The following is a 19447-nucleotide window of genomic DNA, read 5'->3' on the forward strand; positions in this document are numbered from 1 at the left end:
GCTCAATTCAGTATTCGGGATATATATATATATATATATATATATATATATTTTTTTTTTAAATATTTTTTGCAAAGGTAGCTCAAACTGCAGTATATTTTGTCAGTAAATAATATTTGGATATACAAGTTATAAAACAATTGTAAAATACAAATTAGACGTTCATTTAAAATATATTATCGAATTATTTGAACTTTGACCTAGTTGGCAGTTGCCCTTTCAAAGCAACCGGTGATATCAGCTGTAGTAGGCTACGTGATGTTACCAGAGTGAGGCAAACTAAAAGCGGCACCAAGCGCAGGAGGGAGAGAGAGATGGAGGAAGAATAGATTGTGTTCCTAATAACTCTATAGGCTACCACAACATTAGCGCGATTTCGGAAGGAAATGTAATGCTTGACGTAATGCTAACGTTAGCTTAGCTCAGCTGTTTGTTTACATTCAGCCATGCTATTCAGCCATCATCAACCGTGACTTGCTTGCATCATGGGAATAGGCAGTCAATAATGGATATAATATGGACACAAAAGACTATCAATATTGGATCTCTGTATGGATTTATAAATCGCCGAAAAGATGCACGTTCCTGGATGAATTGATAAGCTGCTGTATGGGTTACGATGGCGCAGAGGACAGCTGATTTGGAACGGAAAAACAGCTGTTTGCCTCCACGGGGAAAAAGTAAGGAACTCCGATTTTACTACCGTTCGAAAGTTATTAAAGCATCAAGAAACTACTCAGCTTGCTGTCTCGGCTCACACACTCGGTTTCAGTGAGTACATTGGCATTATTTATGTTGGTTTGATGGTGTGTTTTTCTGGAACGAATATCCGAATATTCGCTCGGAAAAACCAACGAATACTTGAAGCCTGAAAAATGGCATTCGGGCCAGCCCTACTGAATAATAGCTGCATTGTATTGACTTAAATCATGTATCTCTGAAACTACAAATGTGTGTAATGTTAGTTCAGCACCATGTTCCAAATGTCCAAAGGTTAAAACAAACATGTTTGCCAATATAAACATGTCTATTGATTAAGCAAACTATGATCTAGCCGTTCACTCAGAATATTCAGCATTTTTTTGTCATTATGTGCATTTCCACCAGGCATTAAGCTTGTGCTTACTGTTTGGCCTCATTTCAGCAAAGTTACACACCCTTATGTACATAAGCACTTGTTCCAATGTGTGAGTATTTCAATTGGCTATTATTTGTCCAAATGTGATAATGTTTAGAACCACTTTGTTGACAATGTTTTTCTTTTCTTTCACACTTCAATAGTTTCTGAATTGTCCCTACATTATTGTGTCTTTTTATAAAGGGAGTTGTTTAACACTTATGTCCAACTGAGGGTGTTTCCTCAAATATGATGTGACTGCATGAGCAGCTGCTGGTATAAAAGGTAGGTTGTATCAGTGGTCATTGCATACAGGTGTGGATATGTTATATGTTATATATATATATATATATATATATATATATATATATATATATATATTTGATTAATAATAGTTTTCTTGTGCATTCAGGCAGGTATTGCATACACATTTAGAACCTCTATACTTTGAAATATGATAATATGATAACTAATCATCACAGCAGGCCGTCAGGCAGCCGTCAAGAAAACCTTTTTGCTATGCTTTGTGCTGCTCTCACCATTTTATATATATCTCTCTCGCCCACTTTTACTAACACACACCTATAGGCCTACACACACATTCAACCTCACACGTTATGTTCAAGTCCAAGTGATGGGCAATAAATGACTAACTGACTAGTATTTCTGGTGTCGACAAGTGGGGCAGTGGACATTAAAAAGTTTGACTAGTCATGTGCATCCTTGATTCTTAGAACAACATTAAAGACATAATTTTATCCAAAATACTGTCATAAAGAGCTATTTAGAAGGCTAATGTCTCAGTTTACTTGTTTTCATTATGTTTTAAGAAAACACAAGTACAAACCAAGAGGAAATTCAGTTTCCCAGAGATAAATTGTCTGTATATTTAATATATTTGACGTGAAAATGTTTACCGGTGCAAAATGTATTCAAAATGTCTTTGATATTGTTTCTTAAAAAGTAAGTTCAACTCATGTTTTGTGTATCATTCCTTCATGGAAATTAAAACATTATCTACTTGTCTCATCAAATGTACTTAATGTTTTAATACATTTACAGTGCATGTTAACACATGTTTGTTTTTTACTTTATTTAATAAAGATTAACATTTTTACATTTTCAGACTATCTATTGCTATAAACACTAAAACAACATAATGGTTCTTGCTGTTGGTTTTCAAATAATGGTGGTGGGTGGGGAGCTTTTGATGAGGCATGTACCAGTGCCGTGGAGAAATATTTTATAAAAGCAAGATAAAGCATAGGTACCAACTGTGCGAGAGAGTATGAGGCTACTAATGTGTGTGGGAGGGCTCTAGAGAATCAATTTGCAGCAAAAATCTAACAAGAAACATGGCTGGTAAACTAATGTACATAGCTGGCTCTTTCCCCAAGATCAGTACCAAACAAGGGTATGTGGTCAATGTTAAAGAAAACCTAACGATAAAATGTTGCTTCTGGCAATTGAAAAACAAAAACAAAATCATTAAACATATAATCATGTCTGCTAGCCAGAAAGACAATTAAGTTGTTCAACTGTAATGCAGAGCAAATCATAAAATCTTGATTCGACAGACAATAACTCATTGTTCATGTCCATCATATTCTGGAGAAAGAAATGCAAGTACTATTTCTGGCCTTTAAATAGAGCAATAAAGCTAACAGGAATCAATATTGCATTATAAAAGAACAGGCGAGTACTGGGTGTCTATAGAGTACATGATTTAGGAGAACAACAATCTATTTCTTTAAAAGGTCAGTGAGCTATATAAAGCCTGTTCAAACAGCACAGCCCACTCTCATTCTTCGTTGACACTATAGTCACTCATATTTGTTCTAATACTTCAGGGAATTATTACCAAGCCGCCATGAAAAACAATTTCAGACCTTTTGTCCATCTAAGTAATCACGGTATTAATGACAGGAAGGTGAGTTTGTGCTGCGATATGGATCCAAAGAGTCTGATGAAATTTCACTCTGCTGCAGAGTACAAATATAATAAAAATGAGAGGGAGACAAAGAATCAATATGATACATGCTCCATCTGTTTGTCTGTTCGTAATAAAGTTACGGGATGACACTGAATTGATTATTAATTACTAAACAAAATCAATTAAAGAAAATATTCAAGTCTTGTTGTGACTGTGTGTACCCACTGATGTCAGAGAAAATATGTAAAGGATATCATGAACATTTCAATTCTTGCAAGGGGTTTTGAATACATTTTGAGACTGGTTCGGCAAGATTGTTTCAAATGAAAAGTTTGAAGTATGGTGCCATAAAAAATTTTTCTCATTGTCTTAATAATAATAATAACTGCCATATTATCAGCATGTGTTTACTATTTATGTTGGTTCATTGAACATTGTTACGGCTCCCGCCTTGTTTTCTCTTGTCCTGTTCCCTCCTTCACTCTCTCTCTCCCAGGTGTCCTGATTAGGGGGGCAGGTGCTCCTGCGGAGCGTAAAAGGCGTGGCCTGGGCGGCTGGCTCGCTCTCTGACTCCACGCAAGCTGCTCTCGCCGGCTGACCTGCACCACGCTGCTGCTGCTTTCCTTGTTATGATTGAGTTTATGGAGGGCTGTTAGGTTGTGTTCTGTTTGTTTGATCGTAGTTTTAGAGGGGCCGGGGTATAGTTTAGCTGGAGGAAGACCTGGGCAATAACGAAGTCCAACTGTGGCTGTCCCAGGCTTCCTCCCGTTTTCCTTTTCATTTACAGCCTCCGATTGAGTTGAGTTGTGGGATTGGTTTCAATAAATTACATTATGGTTTAAATGACGATTCTTGGTTTCATTGTGGTTTATTTAATGTTTACTGGCCGGTTAACGAGCCTGGTATGGCTGGCCGTAACAAACATAATAAATTCAACATAATCATACAAGCAAATATATTTCAGGTATAGAGTTTGTAGTGTAGGGTCATTCATTTGCATGTGGCTACATTGTTTTCGCTCTCTTACTTTGAGGTAATTTATTTTACCATACATTTCATATGATCTTATATGCAAGCTCATATGTCTTTACCCTCTACCTATAATATGTTCGCACATTCTTTATTATGTCTTTATCTTCTTTCATTTATTCATCTATCATTTCTCATAGCTCCATCAGTGGGTTACGGATAACCCAGTTTAGACGACTGTAATCAATCAGTGTTGTTGTGTTCAGGCTCCACTTCCTCACACTACGCCTTGTGAGAGCAAACACGTTTGGTAAAAACAGAGTGGCAAAGACAGAGACACTTGTGCATTATTGCACAAATTCACTTGTAAACAACTAGTCGTAGAGCCTCCCTTGGTTTGGACTGGGCCAGAGGAAAGCTTCAGTGGAGACAAGTAAGTCTATTGAATTTGGAGGCATATCTCAAGAAGAGATCAAGAAGTGTCCATCTTCAAAAAAGTGAAAGCAGAAAAGAAAAATAATACAAAAGGGTGAAGGGTAGGGCCGTGGAGATACCCTGGTCCAACCAGACCATCGTACTTCATTTCATTTGTACAGAAGGTCTGGAAGTGCTGTAATTGGCAAACGTTCACTCACTTGGAGGCGGGTGTCTATTGAAGTTTAAAACTATTGGATCTGCCCAGTGCCAATCTGGATTAGCCAACCAATCACATCACGTTTGGTCAGACGTATGTCATGAGCCGGCTTCTGACGGTGCGTTTCAGTTGTACAGGGAAATAGGAAATGTCCGATTTCACTATATTGTAGTCTATGGATCTACCGGTACCTGGCAACGGTAACTTGCTAGAGCCTAACGTTTAGTTAATGGGATGAGAAAGGTTGTAGGCATCCATACTTTCCCGAGCAGATGCACTGGAACACAGACAGGTCGGAACTTGGAACTACCAAGTCGGAAATTTCCGAGTTCCGAGTATAAAAGAACGCAGCATTCAACTGAAATTGGAGCGCGACTTCGACGTCATCGTTCTCAGCCACTCGCTCTGATCGCTGATTGGACCGCCAAAAATGTGGACGAGCAGAATCCCACTAACACACCCCACCCCCAGACTAACAACTGAAGTGAAATGAAAATTGAGTGGAAGTAGGTAGGCGGGCGGAGCCAGGCTACCGTGGAGGGAGGCCGGCTGGTTAACACGAGAGGGTATAGCTATGGAATTAGGTACCACTAAATTTCAAAAAACGGCTCAATCACAGATTCCCCTTTTCCAGGCAGTTTGAGGGCTGGTTTGGAGCCGGTGCCTAATTGTGAACCATATATTTGCATTTTTACAGCAAACCAAAAACAGTTTCCAGACCAGCATCAACTTTTTGATGGTCTAGAAACAATAATGGCCCGTCTGGGGCTTGGGGCAGGAATATCGTGACTAACCAGACTAATTAAACATTGTTGACCGCCATTTAAAAAAAAACAGCACTTTAAGACATAATTGGACATAACAAGCTGGACAAGCATCTCAAATCAATGGAGCAGTCACGTCTGGACGCCTGTAGGCTTGCAAAGCATGTTGAATGTCATGGTTGTTGTTGTGCTTCAAGCTGGGAGTGTGGAGAGGTACACAGACTTCAGTAGATTAACCAAGTTTAACTGGGTGAAGGGACAGGGATGTGACTTTACAACACAGTGAATTAAGATAGGAAAGATACTAAAATACTGCTAAGTGAAGATGGAATGATTAACTTTTTTTTTTTTTTTGTAGTTAACCAACCCAAAAAATCAAACTGAGTTGAGCTGAACTTTTAATGTCTACCTATTCGAAAGTTTTAAGGAGAAACACATTAAGAGAACAATTTAAAACAAATATTTAATGTGTGAAAAATGTGTAGCAAGATATCAGCCCTGACAGGGTAGTGAAATAAATAGAGAACACATTTAATCTGCCTATATCAGAAGACTGGGATACCTTCACTGGGAAATAAAGTTGTGACATAGAAAAAAGACTAGCTCAATCACAAAAATAGTATGAATTAATGTTTCACATCGTTTAATATTGAATAATTACATCATAGAAAGGTTGTTCTTCACAAACTGGATTATTGTTTGTGATGTGCAGAAGGTAAGTAGTGTATGGAATAAAGAAGTCATAAAATTAAAATGACTCTTAAAGTTAGTTCAAATGTAACACATTCAACATTCTGTATTTTTAGTCAGCACATACAATGGCAATTTTGAATTAGAATGACATGGTTGGCAGAGATTGGTTTTATGAGGCTCACCATGAACAAAATGCTTGTGCAGTTTCCTGGATGTCTTGTCAAGCTGTTTGACCTGCCAAGCACAATAATGCCAAAGTGTTTGGCATAGTATATGAGAATATTAGTAAGCATATCTTCTAGCTATTGGACTAGAAGGTATTAGCGCTCACTGCTACATGTAGAAACCCAGTCTAACTAATCCTATTTTCCTCATGAACAGTAGATGTGAAGGTCTCAGCTTATTTACATGAAATAAGAAAGTGTCTGTACTGCGACCAGGATTGACAACAATGCCTGATTAATGTAAAATCAAGCAAACACAAACAGGATTCATTCCAAATTAAGCCAACATCCACATACATTTGCACAAACACTCAGCAGAGCGCATCCAGAGGTACAAAGTTTACACGTTCACAGAGGCACACTTTTTTACTTCAAATTGTGACTTGCATGCTTGATTTCCCAATGCATTTAGCCCCCTGCATCCATAAGCCTAACATATGTAGCGGCTAATACAGTTAGAGCCCAGGTCTTTGCTTCTATGTCTGCTCACTTAATGACATTAGGGTTGATTCTATAGTTTGATCCAGCTATCAATGTCAATCATGTTAGCGCTGCTCAAAGCAGCAAGCCCTTAAGGGGGATTGGCATTGGAGGGAGGGGTTGAAGAGAGAAGGGCTGGCAGCTTCCTAATGCAATAGAGCTGCCCGATCTGAGAGCTTTTTATTACATTAATATGTTCCTGGATAATTCTATCTCATCTCCTAATATTACTTAGCCTAAAAACCCAATTAAAGTCTCATTTATCTGATCACCTCAATCGGAGATGGTGACACAGGGCCGTTCAGAAAGCAATGAGATGGTTGCTTGCTAACGCCTACAGAGGTTTCAGTTTCTTCTATAGCCACTAAGCAAAACATAATTGGAATGGAGCGTATTGCAGCCAGCATTTTGTAGCTTCTATTATAGCTATTTCTTACACAATTTGTAAGCACAAAGGAAGACAAAACAAGATCTGTACCTTGGGGCTTGTTTTTATCAGATGCACGAGGAAGTGTTACATGAATCACTCCATAGACTTTAGGGGATATAATAGACTAATAGAGGGTGGGTATCTTAGAACAATTGATGTAAGCTGGATATTGTCAAACTTCATGATTAAAGTGAGAACTTTTTTTTTCAGGTCATGATTACCATTGCTTTGAGATTCCATTTGCCCCAACAATTAAACTGCCCTGACCAGTCCAAGCACTATTGCAATACAGGTGGTTAGGGACTTAAAGGTCACATATTATGCTAAATGCACTTTTTAAATGTGTTCTAACATATCCATGGGTCCACGGTGTGCCTAGAGACTGCCAAAATATTTAAAAAAATAACACTCTCCTTTTCTCACTCTCCCCCTTTCTGAAACCACCACCCCTCCCCCACCCAATATACTCCAGTCAGAATGCTCCCCTTTTCTGACCTCACAAACTGGAAAGCCAGAAGCTTCCACTGTGCAGCCCACACCCCTATTTCTTATTGGTCCACAGCCCTGACAGACAGAGGGCGAGTCGTATCTGGCTTCGCTTCCGGACAGGGGGCGGGGGGAGCTCAAAGATTGTCTATTTACGAGGGGAGCTGCAGCTCTTTTTTAAAAAATAGGCCATTGTGAGATTAGCTGAACATCAGCATAGTACAATAAATTATCTGAAAGTTTTTTTCAGCAAACAATTAAAGAAAAACGTATTACGGACCACTAAGATCATATAATATGGTGTATAATAGAACCGAAAAGTGTATAATATGGGAGCTTTAAATGGTAGATCTTGCAATCCTCAAAAATGCTCACCGATATGTATTTCAAGTTGTGTGCATAGTGTGGGGCGTAATTGTTTCCTCTATGCCTATGCCTTGATAAGAACTTGCAAGCTTTATGTTTCTTTTGTGAAATGAAAACACAAGAGGAAGACTTAAGCCCCATAAACTGTCCTTTATAGCCATCTTAACAGCCTGCTTTGCCTAAGTTCTTGTCATGATCCTTTTGAATAAGCCTCGGGCCTGTATGATCAGACAACGCAACCTTTACATGTCAATCTGGATGGGCTCGGTGCACCCTAAGTGAACTGCTGGTAAGCCCAAGTACCCTTCTTATTGGCTGAGTCCTTCACCCTTTATTCCTAACCCTGACCACCCTCAAGTAGCCCTTTTTGCATATGTAGCACTTAGATTCAGTCTGCAGCATTTGCAGTGATACTGATCACAGCTGATATGTCTGCTGCTGCCATTCATGCAAAGCATGCTATCGACTGATATTAAAAGCCTTTCATTAGTGAATTACGGGAAGGCTTTTATTTTGAAGCCATTGAAGGAAAGTCCAGCCTAATTGCAAGATTTGGCAGTAAGGATATATCATTATATGTTTTTTGTGGGAAGGGAAAAAATGAAGAATATGCTTATCATGTTTCTTTGTTAATTTAGCTGAAAGAAGTAGTATACCATGTCAGTTCCTGCTCGTTTCAGCTCAGAACAGAAAACTCAAGCAACTGTGGACACATAATCATCAAAACGGCATGATTGAAGGGTAACTAGATGTCCTGATTAAATTGAGGCAGATATTCAACCACTTGTCACTTTGTCGATATAATAGGACTGATGGCTTATGTAAAGCACTTTAAATTGCTTTGTTGTTGAAAGGTGCTACACAAATAACCATGCCTTTCCTATTATTTATTGTAAACACTTTCCAAGAGCATGGATGATGAAAAAATCCTCAAAAAGAAAATCTAAGAAATAGAGCACACAAATAAAAACTGCATTTGATTGTAGGGGAGAACGGGGTAATCTGAGCCACTTTTTACATTTGCTAAGCGAGCTAACATGATTTATCACTCAAATTTACACATTTCCCATTAATTCAGGATGTTTCCTAGAAATGGGCATTAGCAGAATTATTTCAAGACAAAGGGCAGTGAAAATATGATAGTTTAAAAAAAAGTTGTCATGTGGCTGACCAGAAAAATCAAGGGGGTAAAGTGAACCACTTACTTTTTCCACTCTGGAACTACCATAACAACACATATTGTAACAGTTAGAATCCTGAAAGCTAGCCACACATTCCAGAACTAATGTCGGACTAGTAAAATAATAATGGGGTTTGGTCAATTAAGCAAAGCAAATTTTTCAAACACTTGAAAGTAACTCTGAACAAAATCAAATACAACATATTATAATTCAAATGGTTTTAATAAGATTCAAATGAAAGATAGAACCAGTTAGATTAGAACACAGTCTGGGGGTCAGAACACAGGACCCTTAGAGCCAGCTTGTGTCTGGGGGTCAAAGCATAGGAAAATCAGAACCAGCGAGAACAGCCTGGGACTCAGAACACAGGAGAAGACCCAACTGGATAATAACATCAGCCTGTCATACTCTACAACTAGGCCTACTCTACATTCCAGCCCTGAAGGTTACAGGGAAAGATGAGAAGGTGCTCTTTCCGTGTGGTTGCCCCAGGTCGTCTTCCTGGTGTATTTCCTTGGCATGATGGCTTTTCTACAATGTGTATGCCATTAAAATAAAACATGTTATGTAATATTACATTAAAATGTGTTTAAGACTAAACTTAAAACTTGTGCCTCATGGTGGGGGAAAGTGAGACAGTGGCTCACTTTCCCCCACCACCACAATTTGAGATAAAACTACCTCTCTTAGCATTTCAGGCTAATTGTTAGCTAATATCATCACATGGTTTTTAAAAGTTGGTAGTTCATCAACACGTATGATAGAAGTTTTTCTACGTGAATACATTTGCTTTGGCACAACAGTTGATTAAGTTGACAGCAAGAAAATTTACTTTTACAGGCAAAATACCTATTTTGGTGAAAAAAACATGCTTACCACAGCACCATGAGGTCCTCTCTTTCAGGGCCATGGGGAAATGAGAGGGGCTTAAAAACATATATCTCACATGACCACAAAAGTTTTCCGTTGCCTAGATACAGGGGGTGGCTCACATTACCCGATGCCTCAGATTCCCCCGTTCTCCCCTATGACATCAACGTCGACAGTGAAAAATAGTTTAGGAATATGGAATTAAGAGAACTGAATTAAACTTGAATTGGATTTGTTCAGGATTTTATATATACAGTATATGTATATATATAAGCAGTTATTGGTCTTGACAACATGATGTGTCTTTGGTTGGTAAAGTGCAGTTTAATTGAATATAAAACAAGGACACAACTTGCTATCTGCAAAGCTTTTCTTACATTTGTCTTGAAACTGTAGGAGAGAGGAGTTGATTAAACTTGCTGTAGGTTGCAGTGGAGTAGCACGATTGCCCAGCTGCTAATAATTTTTTTTTAAAGTCATTGATAAATCTTAAAAAATAATAATGCAATCACACATGGCCAGCCCCATTGATACCTGGGACTGGGTACCAGCAAACATGCATGATAAGAAAAAGGATCCTTCTAAAACCTGATGGCCATCCACGCACAAGTGGCCTTACTTTCGCACGCCAATATATTAACTGTGGGTCAGTTGCTTCAACTGTCTCAAACTCACTCTCAGACTGAAGTGGTGGGAATACAAAGGTATCCTCTAAGTGTCCAGAGGGCCTTCAATAGCCCTACAGTTTCTACATGGGCCTTCTGGTCATTACCCTTCAGGGTCTGTGTCTGAGTCCACTTCCAATGGCAGAAAAACCGAAGTTGCTCACAGTGCACAGTGGACTGCAGCTTGTCGTGTGATGCATTAGGTGTTGACAGATGGGAGGGAGGGTTCGGGATGCTTAGGGGAACCAGTGATTTATTACTGGGCCTGGTACATTTTACGGGGTGCTAGGGCTGATACTGGAGGGACCATGATGTGAGAACGATTGAAAAAAAAGAAGGAATAAACAGAAAGAAAACTAAAAAGTAAGAAGTCCTGTAAATTTGAACTCTCGTCATTAAAGGATGACTTTGATTCACTTGAGAATAATAACTGTCAACCAATGACTATTATGTGGCAGAGTTTGCATGGTTCTAACAAGGAAATCCTTTGTTTCTCTTACACTGAAGAGGACACCTCTAGGGCCTACTACCAAGGGTGTTAAATAAAGGTGAACATACAGATTATTGATTGGAATCTCGTTCAATTGAATTTGCCATTTAACAGCACGTGTGTTACCAATTACCTAATTGAAACAAAAACAGAAGTAGAAAAAGTGAAAGAGAAAGCATGAGTAAGAGAAAGACAGCATCATACTATGAAGAAAGAAGCCTCTGTGTTTTAACGTGTCTGTCAACTGAGTGAATTGCTAACCCTTTATCTGATCTACTTCACACTTGGCAGGTGCATTGTCGAAGACCCAACCAAGTGCAGTGCCGAGTATGAAGTTGTTTAGGATCAGGGTTTGTGTAGAAAAAAAAATAAACATCAAGTTAGTCGGACGTTGGTGTGGTGCTACCATAACAGAGTGGGTTAATGCGCAACAACATCACAGCACAGGATAGTTGAAAGGACAACAGCGTGCCTTCAAAACATTATAGATGTACTGTATATCTGAGGACTAAAGTGAATGCAGCACTGAGTCTGAAGTAGTTTGGATTAGCGGGTCGAATGAATGACAATAAAGAAAGAGTGAAAGTGTTACCCTAGTTCCCTGGGAGTCGCTGCCATTATTTTGATGCCTTCCACACACCCACTTAGAAATCAATGTCAAAGTAAAGTCGGCCTTCTTGCATGTGTTACAGCTGTGACCTTCAGCCAGCTTAAAGTGATAGACAGTGGAGCACAGCTGAGGAGCAAGGGGACGGACGCAGTATTGATCACATCTGTTTTGTTCGGCTCTGTTCTTCAAATGTAAACTTAAGTGACACGGAGATCCCATTGGGCTGTAAACACAGGATTACTACTCAGTAGGCTTGTTCCGTGTTTTAACATGGTATTTTGGCAGCATCATGTTTTGATAGATACAAACTTTGGGATGAGGTTTTTTAGACAATGCGGAGAGACGGTGCGGGCAACTCCTGGCTCTGATTTATCTTGCCAGAGTGACACTTCCATCTGAGACGACAGCCACATGACCGCAGGTGTTAAGTCTTCATACATGCAGATCTTATCTCGATTTGACAAAAATCAAGGGAACTTTTTGAATTTTTGCCTCCCAAAACTTGCAGTAAATTGTATCTTGAAAGTGTGTAAAAGTAACAAACGAGTCAATTGCTTCAATTCATTTCTCACCAAATAAATTTGCAGAAGTAAGGAAGTGGTCCCAGCAGCTGTATTTTAAGTGCAGAAAGCTGACCTGTTGAGTGGGGCTGTTACTGCTCTCAGACTGTCCAAACAGCACTTCTTGTTTTAAGTATATAATGCCCTTTAGCCCAGGGCTCACTATTGATCACTACCCACACCTTCTCTTCCCTGCACCTGTCAATGCTCAATGTTCAGCAGCTTTGTCTGCTCTTACTGTGGCTCTCTTGTGTTATACATTATGTTCTAACACTCTCAGTTTGAGTTCTGAAACAATGGCAGGTCAGGAAAGAAGGGGATATGAACTGCTTCCGAGCTCCAGTATAGAAACACGCAATTCATCGTATGTGATCAGTCACCCAAATTGTTGATTGAGCATTCTATATGGCCACTCCCAGAAGAGCTGTGTGAGCGAGAAGGCCATCAGTCTCCCCCTAATGATCACGCTACCTCACAACCCCTTTTTTTAGTGCTATGTGCCACATCGTCCTAACAGTGAGATTAGTGTGCTTACTATCACACTCCCTAAATCCTTCCCTCTGCCACTCAAAGTCCTGCCTAGTTGCCCCCTTTTTACCTGCTGTGGTTTTCTGGCTATGGCTAAATTCTGCCCAGGCTCCCTTGACCCAAGCTGGTAATGCATTACTCCCCCAGATCAATTGATAGATTGGCCCTGTCGGAGCTGCCGTAACTAAATCAGCTGCTCTTGATGATTCAGCACCAGCCAGGGAGCCGGGCCTGCTGTCACCAATCACAGATCACCAGCAGCTGAGACAGGTATGGACATTCTCCTGTCACTTGAACCTAATTTATTGCCAGCTACCACATTGATTAACCTTGTGCTGTGGTTCAAGCTTCCTATCAAAATGTGTGTGTTTGGAGGCAAAGTGGGGGTTGCATGTTTGACTGAATAAAGAAGGAAGAGGAAACATAAAGACAAGTGAATGTTTACATTACTTTAGTAAACTTTGAACAAAAGGAGTTTGACTATACTGCCAAGACGGTTACATTTTGCTAATGGGAGCTTTTCCTCGTATCTGGGTGTCTGGTCAATGGTAAACTTATGTGATTGATTTCTTTAATTTTTTTGATATGTCTGTTAATTGTTCATAGTGAGCCCAAAGCTTGTTTCACAAATGTCATGGTGCTTGCACCTCACCAAATGCCATTTCAAGCTGTTTGTTGTATTTTGAACGGACTGCAGTAACAATATATCAAGCTTAATCTCAGCCAGGGTCAGAGTAATGCATACAGTGTCATGAATTACATTTAACCATGAGTCAACTCTGAAACAAATTGTTTGAAGTGGTATACAAATATCTCAGAGAAAGTATATGGAAAATTAAATAAAATGTCAAACAGCTTCAGAAAGAAACAAAACAATGTTGTGTTCCTGATGTGCTGCATGGTGATCAAAACTATCCAGACTTGAGGAAATGTAAAGAAGCTGTGGAGGAAAGGCTTGATCTTTGGTTTGAATATATTTAGAGATGTACAGCTAGTTTAATAAGAATCTACATTATTCATTAAATAATAAACTTTGTGAGCATGCTAAGTAACACTGTCTTCCATATTCACTCTTGGTTGTTGATTTACCCTCATTGGGGATGTTGAGTTAAGAATTGGAAGCATGTTGTTCTTTGTGTCCCTGTAATTTACTCTCTGTTCTTTGCTTGGACAGCCAGGGGCTGTCAGCAATCTCCCAGCTGTAGCCTCTAAAACACAACTCATGGGCCTAATGAACCAGGCACAATTACTTTAGAACAAAAAAGCTTTTATGCCTTAAGAGGGGGAGAGGGCATCTGCGTGTTCATAAACATAAACTTAACTTTTGTTTTTTTAAGAATAATTAAACATAAAAACATATTTGTGACTCTAACAAATAGGAGCAAGACACAGCCAGCCTGCCTCTGTTGATGTGCACAGACTAGACCACCTAATTTCAACCAGACACAACAGTAGTAGTCAGAGCAAGCTAATGGCACGTCAAAAAGCCTCTGAAACCCAGAATTTATCTTGAACAGACCTGTCCTCACGCTGCCATTTGAGCAGTAGTTATTTTCAGAGCATTAGAGATGTCTTTTATCAGCGCAAGCTCAGAAAGTGAGGGGAGAAATCACTGTTTTCAAAATACCAGGTGTTTCTTTTTAGCATTCACTGCTCACTGCCTCCCTCCACCATAGCTCCCATTTATGTTTGCCCTATGGACTGCATATAACAATGCAAGACACTAAAGTCAAGTTGCTCTCCTTCTTAACTTTATTTCCCCTTTAGCTGAGACCAGTCCGAGACCAATATCAATGTAATGCAGTGTCTCTGCATCGATGCAGGATCTTTCAGTTCAGGCGATGCATTTTGTAATCGAGAAATGTTCACGCCTTTAATAATTACAATTAAAATGTACTAGTTTAAACATTGAAACAAAGGTAAATATTGATAATTCTTCATTCTTAACATTAAAAGGATGATTTTTTTTCTAAATATTTAAATCATTGTAAAAGATGGTGACACCCCCTTAGTCAATAACAAATAATCTGAGAAACTAGCGCTGGCCATTACACAAAGCATACCCCCAAATCAACAACAAAACACCCACTAAACACAGCTTCAACAACAAGGGAAGGTCATCCGACCATGCATAGACATGGCGAGGTGCATACAGATTGTAGAACCATTGCTACCCGCTGCACTGTCAATATCCTATTACAACCAGAGATAATCTCTAATCTAATAAGGGCCTTTATCTAATAGTGCCCCATTTTACTTTATGAGCACAGATGCCACAACAAGTAATACACATTATTAGATGGAAGATTATAGAGCATTGCATGGGGCCTTTTGCTAGCAATAGAACTGATACTGTTGGGATCAATATAGAGCTGGCTTGCCAATTGCTCAATGAACACAAATGACACACATACAGGTGAAACTCAAAAAATTAGAATATCGTGCAAAAGTTCATTTATTTCAGTAATTCAACTTTAAAGGTGAAAATAATATCTTATACAGACTCATTACATGCAAAGTGAGATATGTGAAGCCTTTATTTGTTATAATTGTGATGATTATGGCTTACGTATGCATGATTATACTTTCTAGAGGGCCGACATTTCTGTATTTAAAAACCTTTTTTTATTGATTTGATGTAATATTCTAATTTTCTGAGATTTTGAATTTGGGGTTTTCATAAGATGTAAGCCATAATAATCACAATTATAACAAATAAAGGCTGGAACTATCTCACTTTGAATGTAATGACTCTATATAATATATTAGTTTCACCATTTAGGTTGAATTACTGAAATAAATGAACTTTTGCACGATATTCTAATTTTTCGAGTCCATAGTGTCAGCAGGTCACACACGCGTGGAAGCCAATTGATTATCATTAAAATGTCATTTAGGCCATTAAACACAGATCTAAATACATTATATGCATTTATATAGTAGTTTATTTTAAGTTGTTAATAATATTAACTTTTTTTATTATTATTGATTTTTTAGGTTTTTATGACACTCTTTGAGAAGTCAGCATTATTGATGGACCACTTCAGATCCCCAGCTCACTTAAAAGATATATTCTCATTTTTAGTTCGAAGTAATGGCTTACAAAACAAACACTGAACAGCGGAAAACGGATGACAGAATAACACTTTTTTTTTTGGCATTTTCAAGCTTTGTTAGATAGGACAGAGTTGAAATGGGGAGACAGAGAGAGAGAGGGGATGACCTGCAGTAAAGATCCATGAGTCAGATTTGAACCCGCGACCACTGCAACAAAGGCCGGCGCCAATATGGTACGCGTTCTCTCCGCAACACCACCAGAGCGTCCCAGAATAACACTTTCTTAAGAGGGCATTAGAGGGCTGCTAATTCTTTATTCACTACTAGCAGCGTTAAGGTCTTAACACCTAATTAGCTTCTACCTTCACATATGGCTATGCTACCTCGGGCTACAATGTTAACTCTGAGTCCCAGTTTAGAAAAACACATGGGAACATTACAGTCATTTTGAACACAGCAATAACTCACCAACAGTCAGAGCTCTTTGGGGGCTATATAATAACTCAGACTTTGCCACTGTGGAAGTTATAGATTCTAGCTTTCCATTGATCTATGGCTCTGTTTAGGCGGATGGAATTTTACCATGTTGATAGTATCCAAATGATGACTTTAAATGACTATTTCCTTAAGTACAATGCACAAAAAATTATGGATTTCAGAGTTTTGATTCAGCTAGGTGGAGAGATTGTATCTCCACACTGACCTGGGAACGACTCGAGATCTCCCAGTCAGAGCTGGTTAGTGTAGCAATGTATCATAACACCTTCCTGTATTAGTGTATTAGTGAACACAGATTGATAAATCCTTTCTCTTCATGCATGTAATTTACTCAACCTGAAGCCAAGGTCATGCTGTATGACCACTTTCTTGTTAATTGGTTGTCACAGGTAATTTAAAAAAAGTGCTACACATGAATGCTATATTTGTGTTCATTAATAATAAGAGTTAAGCATTTCTAACCAAGTAATCAGTTCACGTGTGTTTGCTATGAAGTGTGTGTGTGTGTTTTATTGTATTACAATTTGTAAAACACCTGATTTCAATCAATTTGACAATGGAAGTTTCAGAAATGATTTGGCACTGGTTTAAAAGCAGAACTGCAAAGTCTAGCACAAAGAAGCACAAGAAAGTGTGTGTGCAAAGTCAGCGGCAGGGAATCCATGTGTGTCTACAAATTTTCGCTCATGCAGACAAAGCTCACACAACTCACGGCTCAGTATGCACAAAAGGTTTCGTTGAAGTAGAATATAAATTGGATGTGTGTGATGATTAATCATTGTCTTGGCCAATCTCATAACCTTTAAGCAGCTGTGCCAATCACAGGAGAATACATGAGGAAAATGGCTAACCAACTGGAAAATACTATTTTTAACCGGGAGGTTTTACAGTGGCAACATGCATACCTATGGAATACTGCCAAAACGCACATCAGAGGCCATTTGAACTGGAATTTACTCTTGTGGTATAGTGGTTAGAGCGTCCCCCTAGAGGCTCAGTCCTCCTCGCAGCAGACCCGGTTCCAATCTGATCCTTGCTCGGTTCTCTGCATGTCCTCCCCTCTTTGCCCCATTTCAACTCTGTCTCTCCAAATATGTCTAATAAAGCGAAAAACGCCCCAAAAATTATTTTAAAAAAAGTGGCTCCTTTTGAGTTTACTGATAATCATTTACGGATAATAACACGTTCAACAACATGATGAGCTTAAGTAGACCTGGTGCCGACTTTTCATCAATTTACATTATTGTTTGCACTACTTGTGCAAATAGAGCCCAACATGTCAAACAAAAGACATATGATTGGTTGAATAAAGCTGAGATAGATTAATCTATAAGTAGGTTAAAGTATCATGAGGAACAATATATCGAAATAATATACTGTATACATGAGATAAAGTGGAGACAGGTGTTCAGCATTTCAACAGAACTGATAGAAGTGCAGTCCAGATTGAGTAGAGAAGGGCAAAGGTGCGTTTGTGTTCAAATAGGTGCACGCAATAAGCATGTGTACAGTTGCAATTCACCTAATGAGTAGCAAACGATCAGGGAGGAAACTCACGTTGTTCATGTACTCGCTCAACAGGTCTTGAAGGGCCTGTCGCACGGCGTTGCACTCGGCCACGATGCGTTCGCGGCGGTCGTCACGTGTGCAGGAGGAGTCGGCCATTAGTGCTGCACCACTGATGATGCTCTCCAAGCGCTCCTCTAGAGAGGGCCGGAAACGGGCCTCACTGAATGTCAGAGGGTCCAGGATGATCTTGTTCTGTAGGGTCAAAGGTAAAAGTACAAATCAGGACAGTAATATAGACCAATCTGGGCTTTATAAAGCATGACCAACCGATGACAGAAATGATAAAAGGTATCCAATAATAAACTGTAAATAAAAATGTCATCATAGGCTTTGATGAAAGTGTGATTTTATGGCATTTTGTGACACACGAGATGACGAGATAACAACATTTGCCTGTAGGATGTCTGATAATGATAACACATCAACAGCAGCATTTCTAGTTGACCACAAGCAACAAATATGCAAGGAGCCTGCTTACCAGCCAGTGTACTAGGACAATGGTTTAACACTTAGGGGAGATTAGGGGAGTAGAGCGGATCAGAAAAGTAGGACAATGTGCATTTCCCTGCATAAATGCATAAATAATTTTAAGTGGTTTATTTCAATTGCATCTACAGAATTGAGGAGGGAAACATGACAAATGGTTTTGATACAGATTTTAAGAATGAGTTCATGCTGAAAGAGAACAAGATACAATAACAGTCTGAAATCATCTTAGACCTGTGCTTGCAAAAGAGATATGAAATATTGAGAGAGACATTTCAAGTTGCCTTTCTGTCTTGAAATGAATCCCATTCAAGGAGAAAATAATAGGAGTCAAAATAAAGAGCATCTTCTTGTTCAAAACAAACAACTAAATCACTTTGTTCACATGCAAAACATTATGATTACAAACATCCATCTTGGAAGTGTATTTGAGTTCATAATTGAGTTATATTTACTTAAAAGCTTTACTTTGGAAGAATTTCAATTAAAATAGGTTGTGTTTTTATATTATTTCTTCACTGGGCTTTTTGTCCACAGTAACCATTCCACTTAAATTTGTTTTATGACTTCTTCTCTAAAAACTTGTTTGAGTGGTTACTGTCTGCCCCCTACTTTCAAGCCAGAATGAGGCAGGCACTCATGAAGTTACGTGCATGTATTACTGATGACAAAAATAAAATCACAAAAGAGCCTTTGATAACAACCTCGCTAATTATTTAGACATGGCAAAACTATTTGTTTTGGAGGGGTTGCAGGTGAGAATAGTTTCGTTTTGAACGTATCTCTGTGAATTGCAGGAGAAAAATATCCTTTAATGACCACTTACTACCGGAGGTG

General features: G+C 38.9%; 1 protein-coding gene across 1 annotated transcript in view; it reads right to left on the minus strand.

Moving 5' to 3' along the window:
* The window catches only part of ctnna2 (catenin (cadherin-associated protein), alpha 2), a gene marked incomplete at both ends in the record, with an annotated part of 341788 nt that overhangs the window by 221928 nt on the left and 100413 nt on the right, over positions 1 to 19447 (minus strand). The window contains one exon of the mRNA XM_080028673.1: positions 18113 to 18316. Coding sequence (XP_079884799.1) covers positions 18113 to 18316 — 204 coding nt within the window. The remainder of the gene's footprint in view (positions 1 to 18112; positions 18317 to 19447) is intronic.

This window comes from Ammodytes marinus (assembly GCF_949987685.1).
Source record: "Ammodytes marinus genome assembly, chromosome: 6".
In the NCBI taxonomy this organism is placed as follows: domain Eukaryota; kingdom Metazoa; phylum Chordata; class Actinopteri; order Uranoscopiformes; family Ammodytidae; genus Ammodytes; species Ammodytes marinus.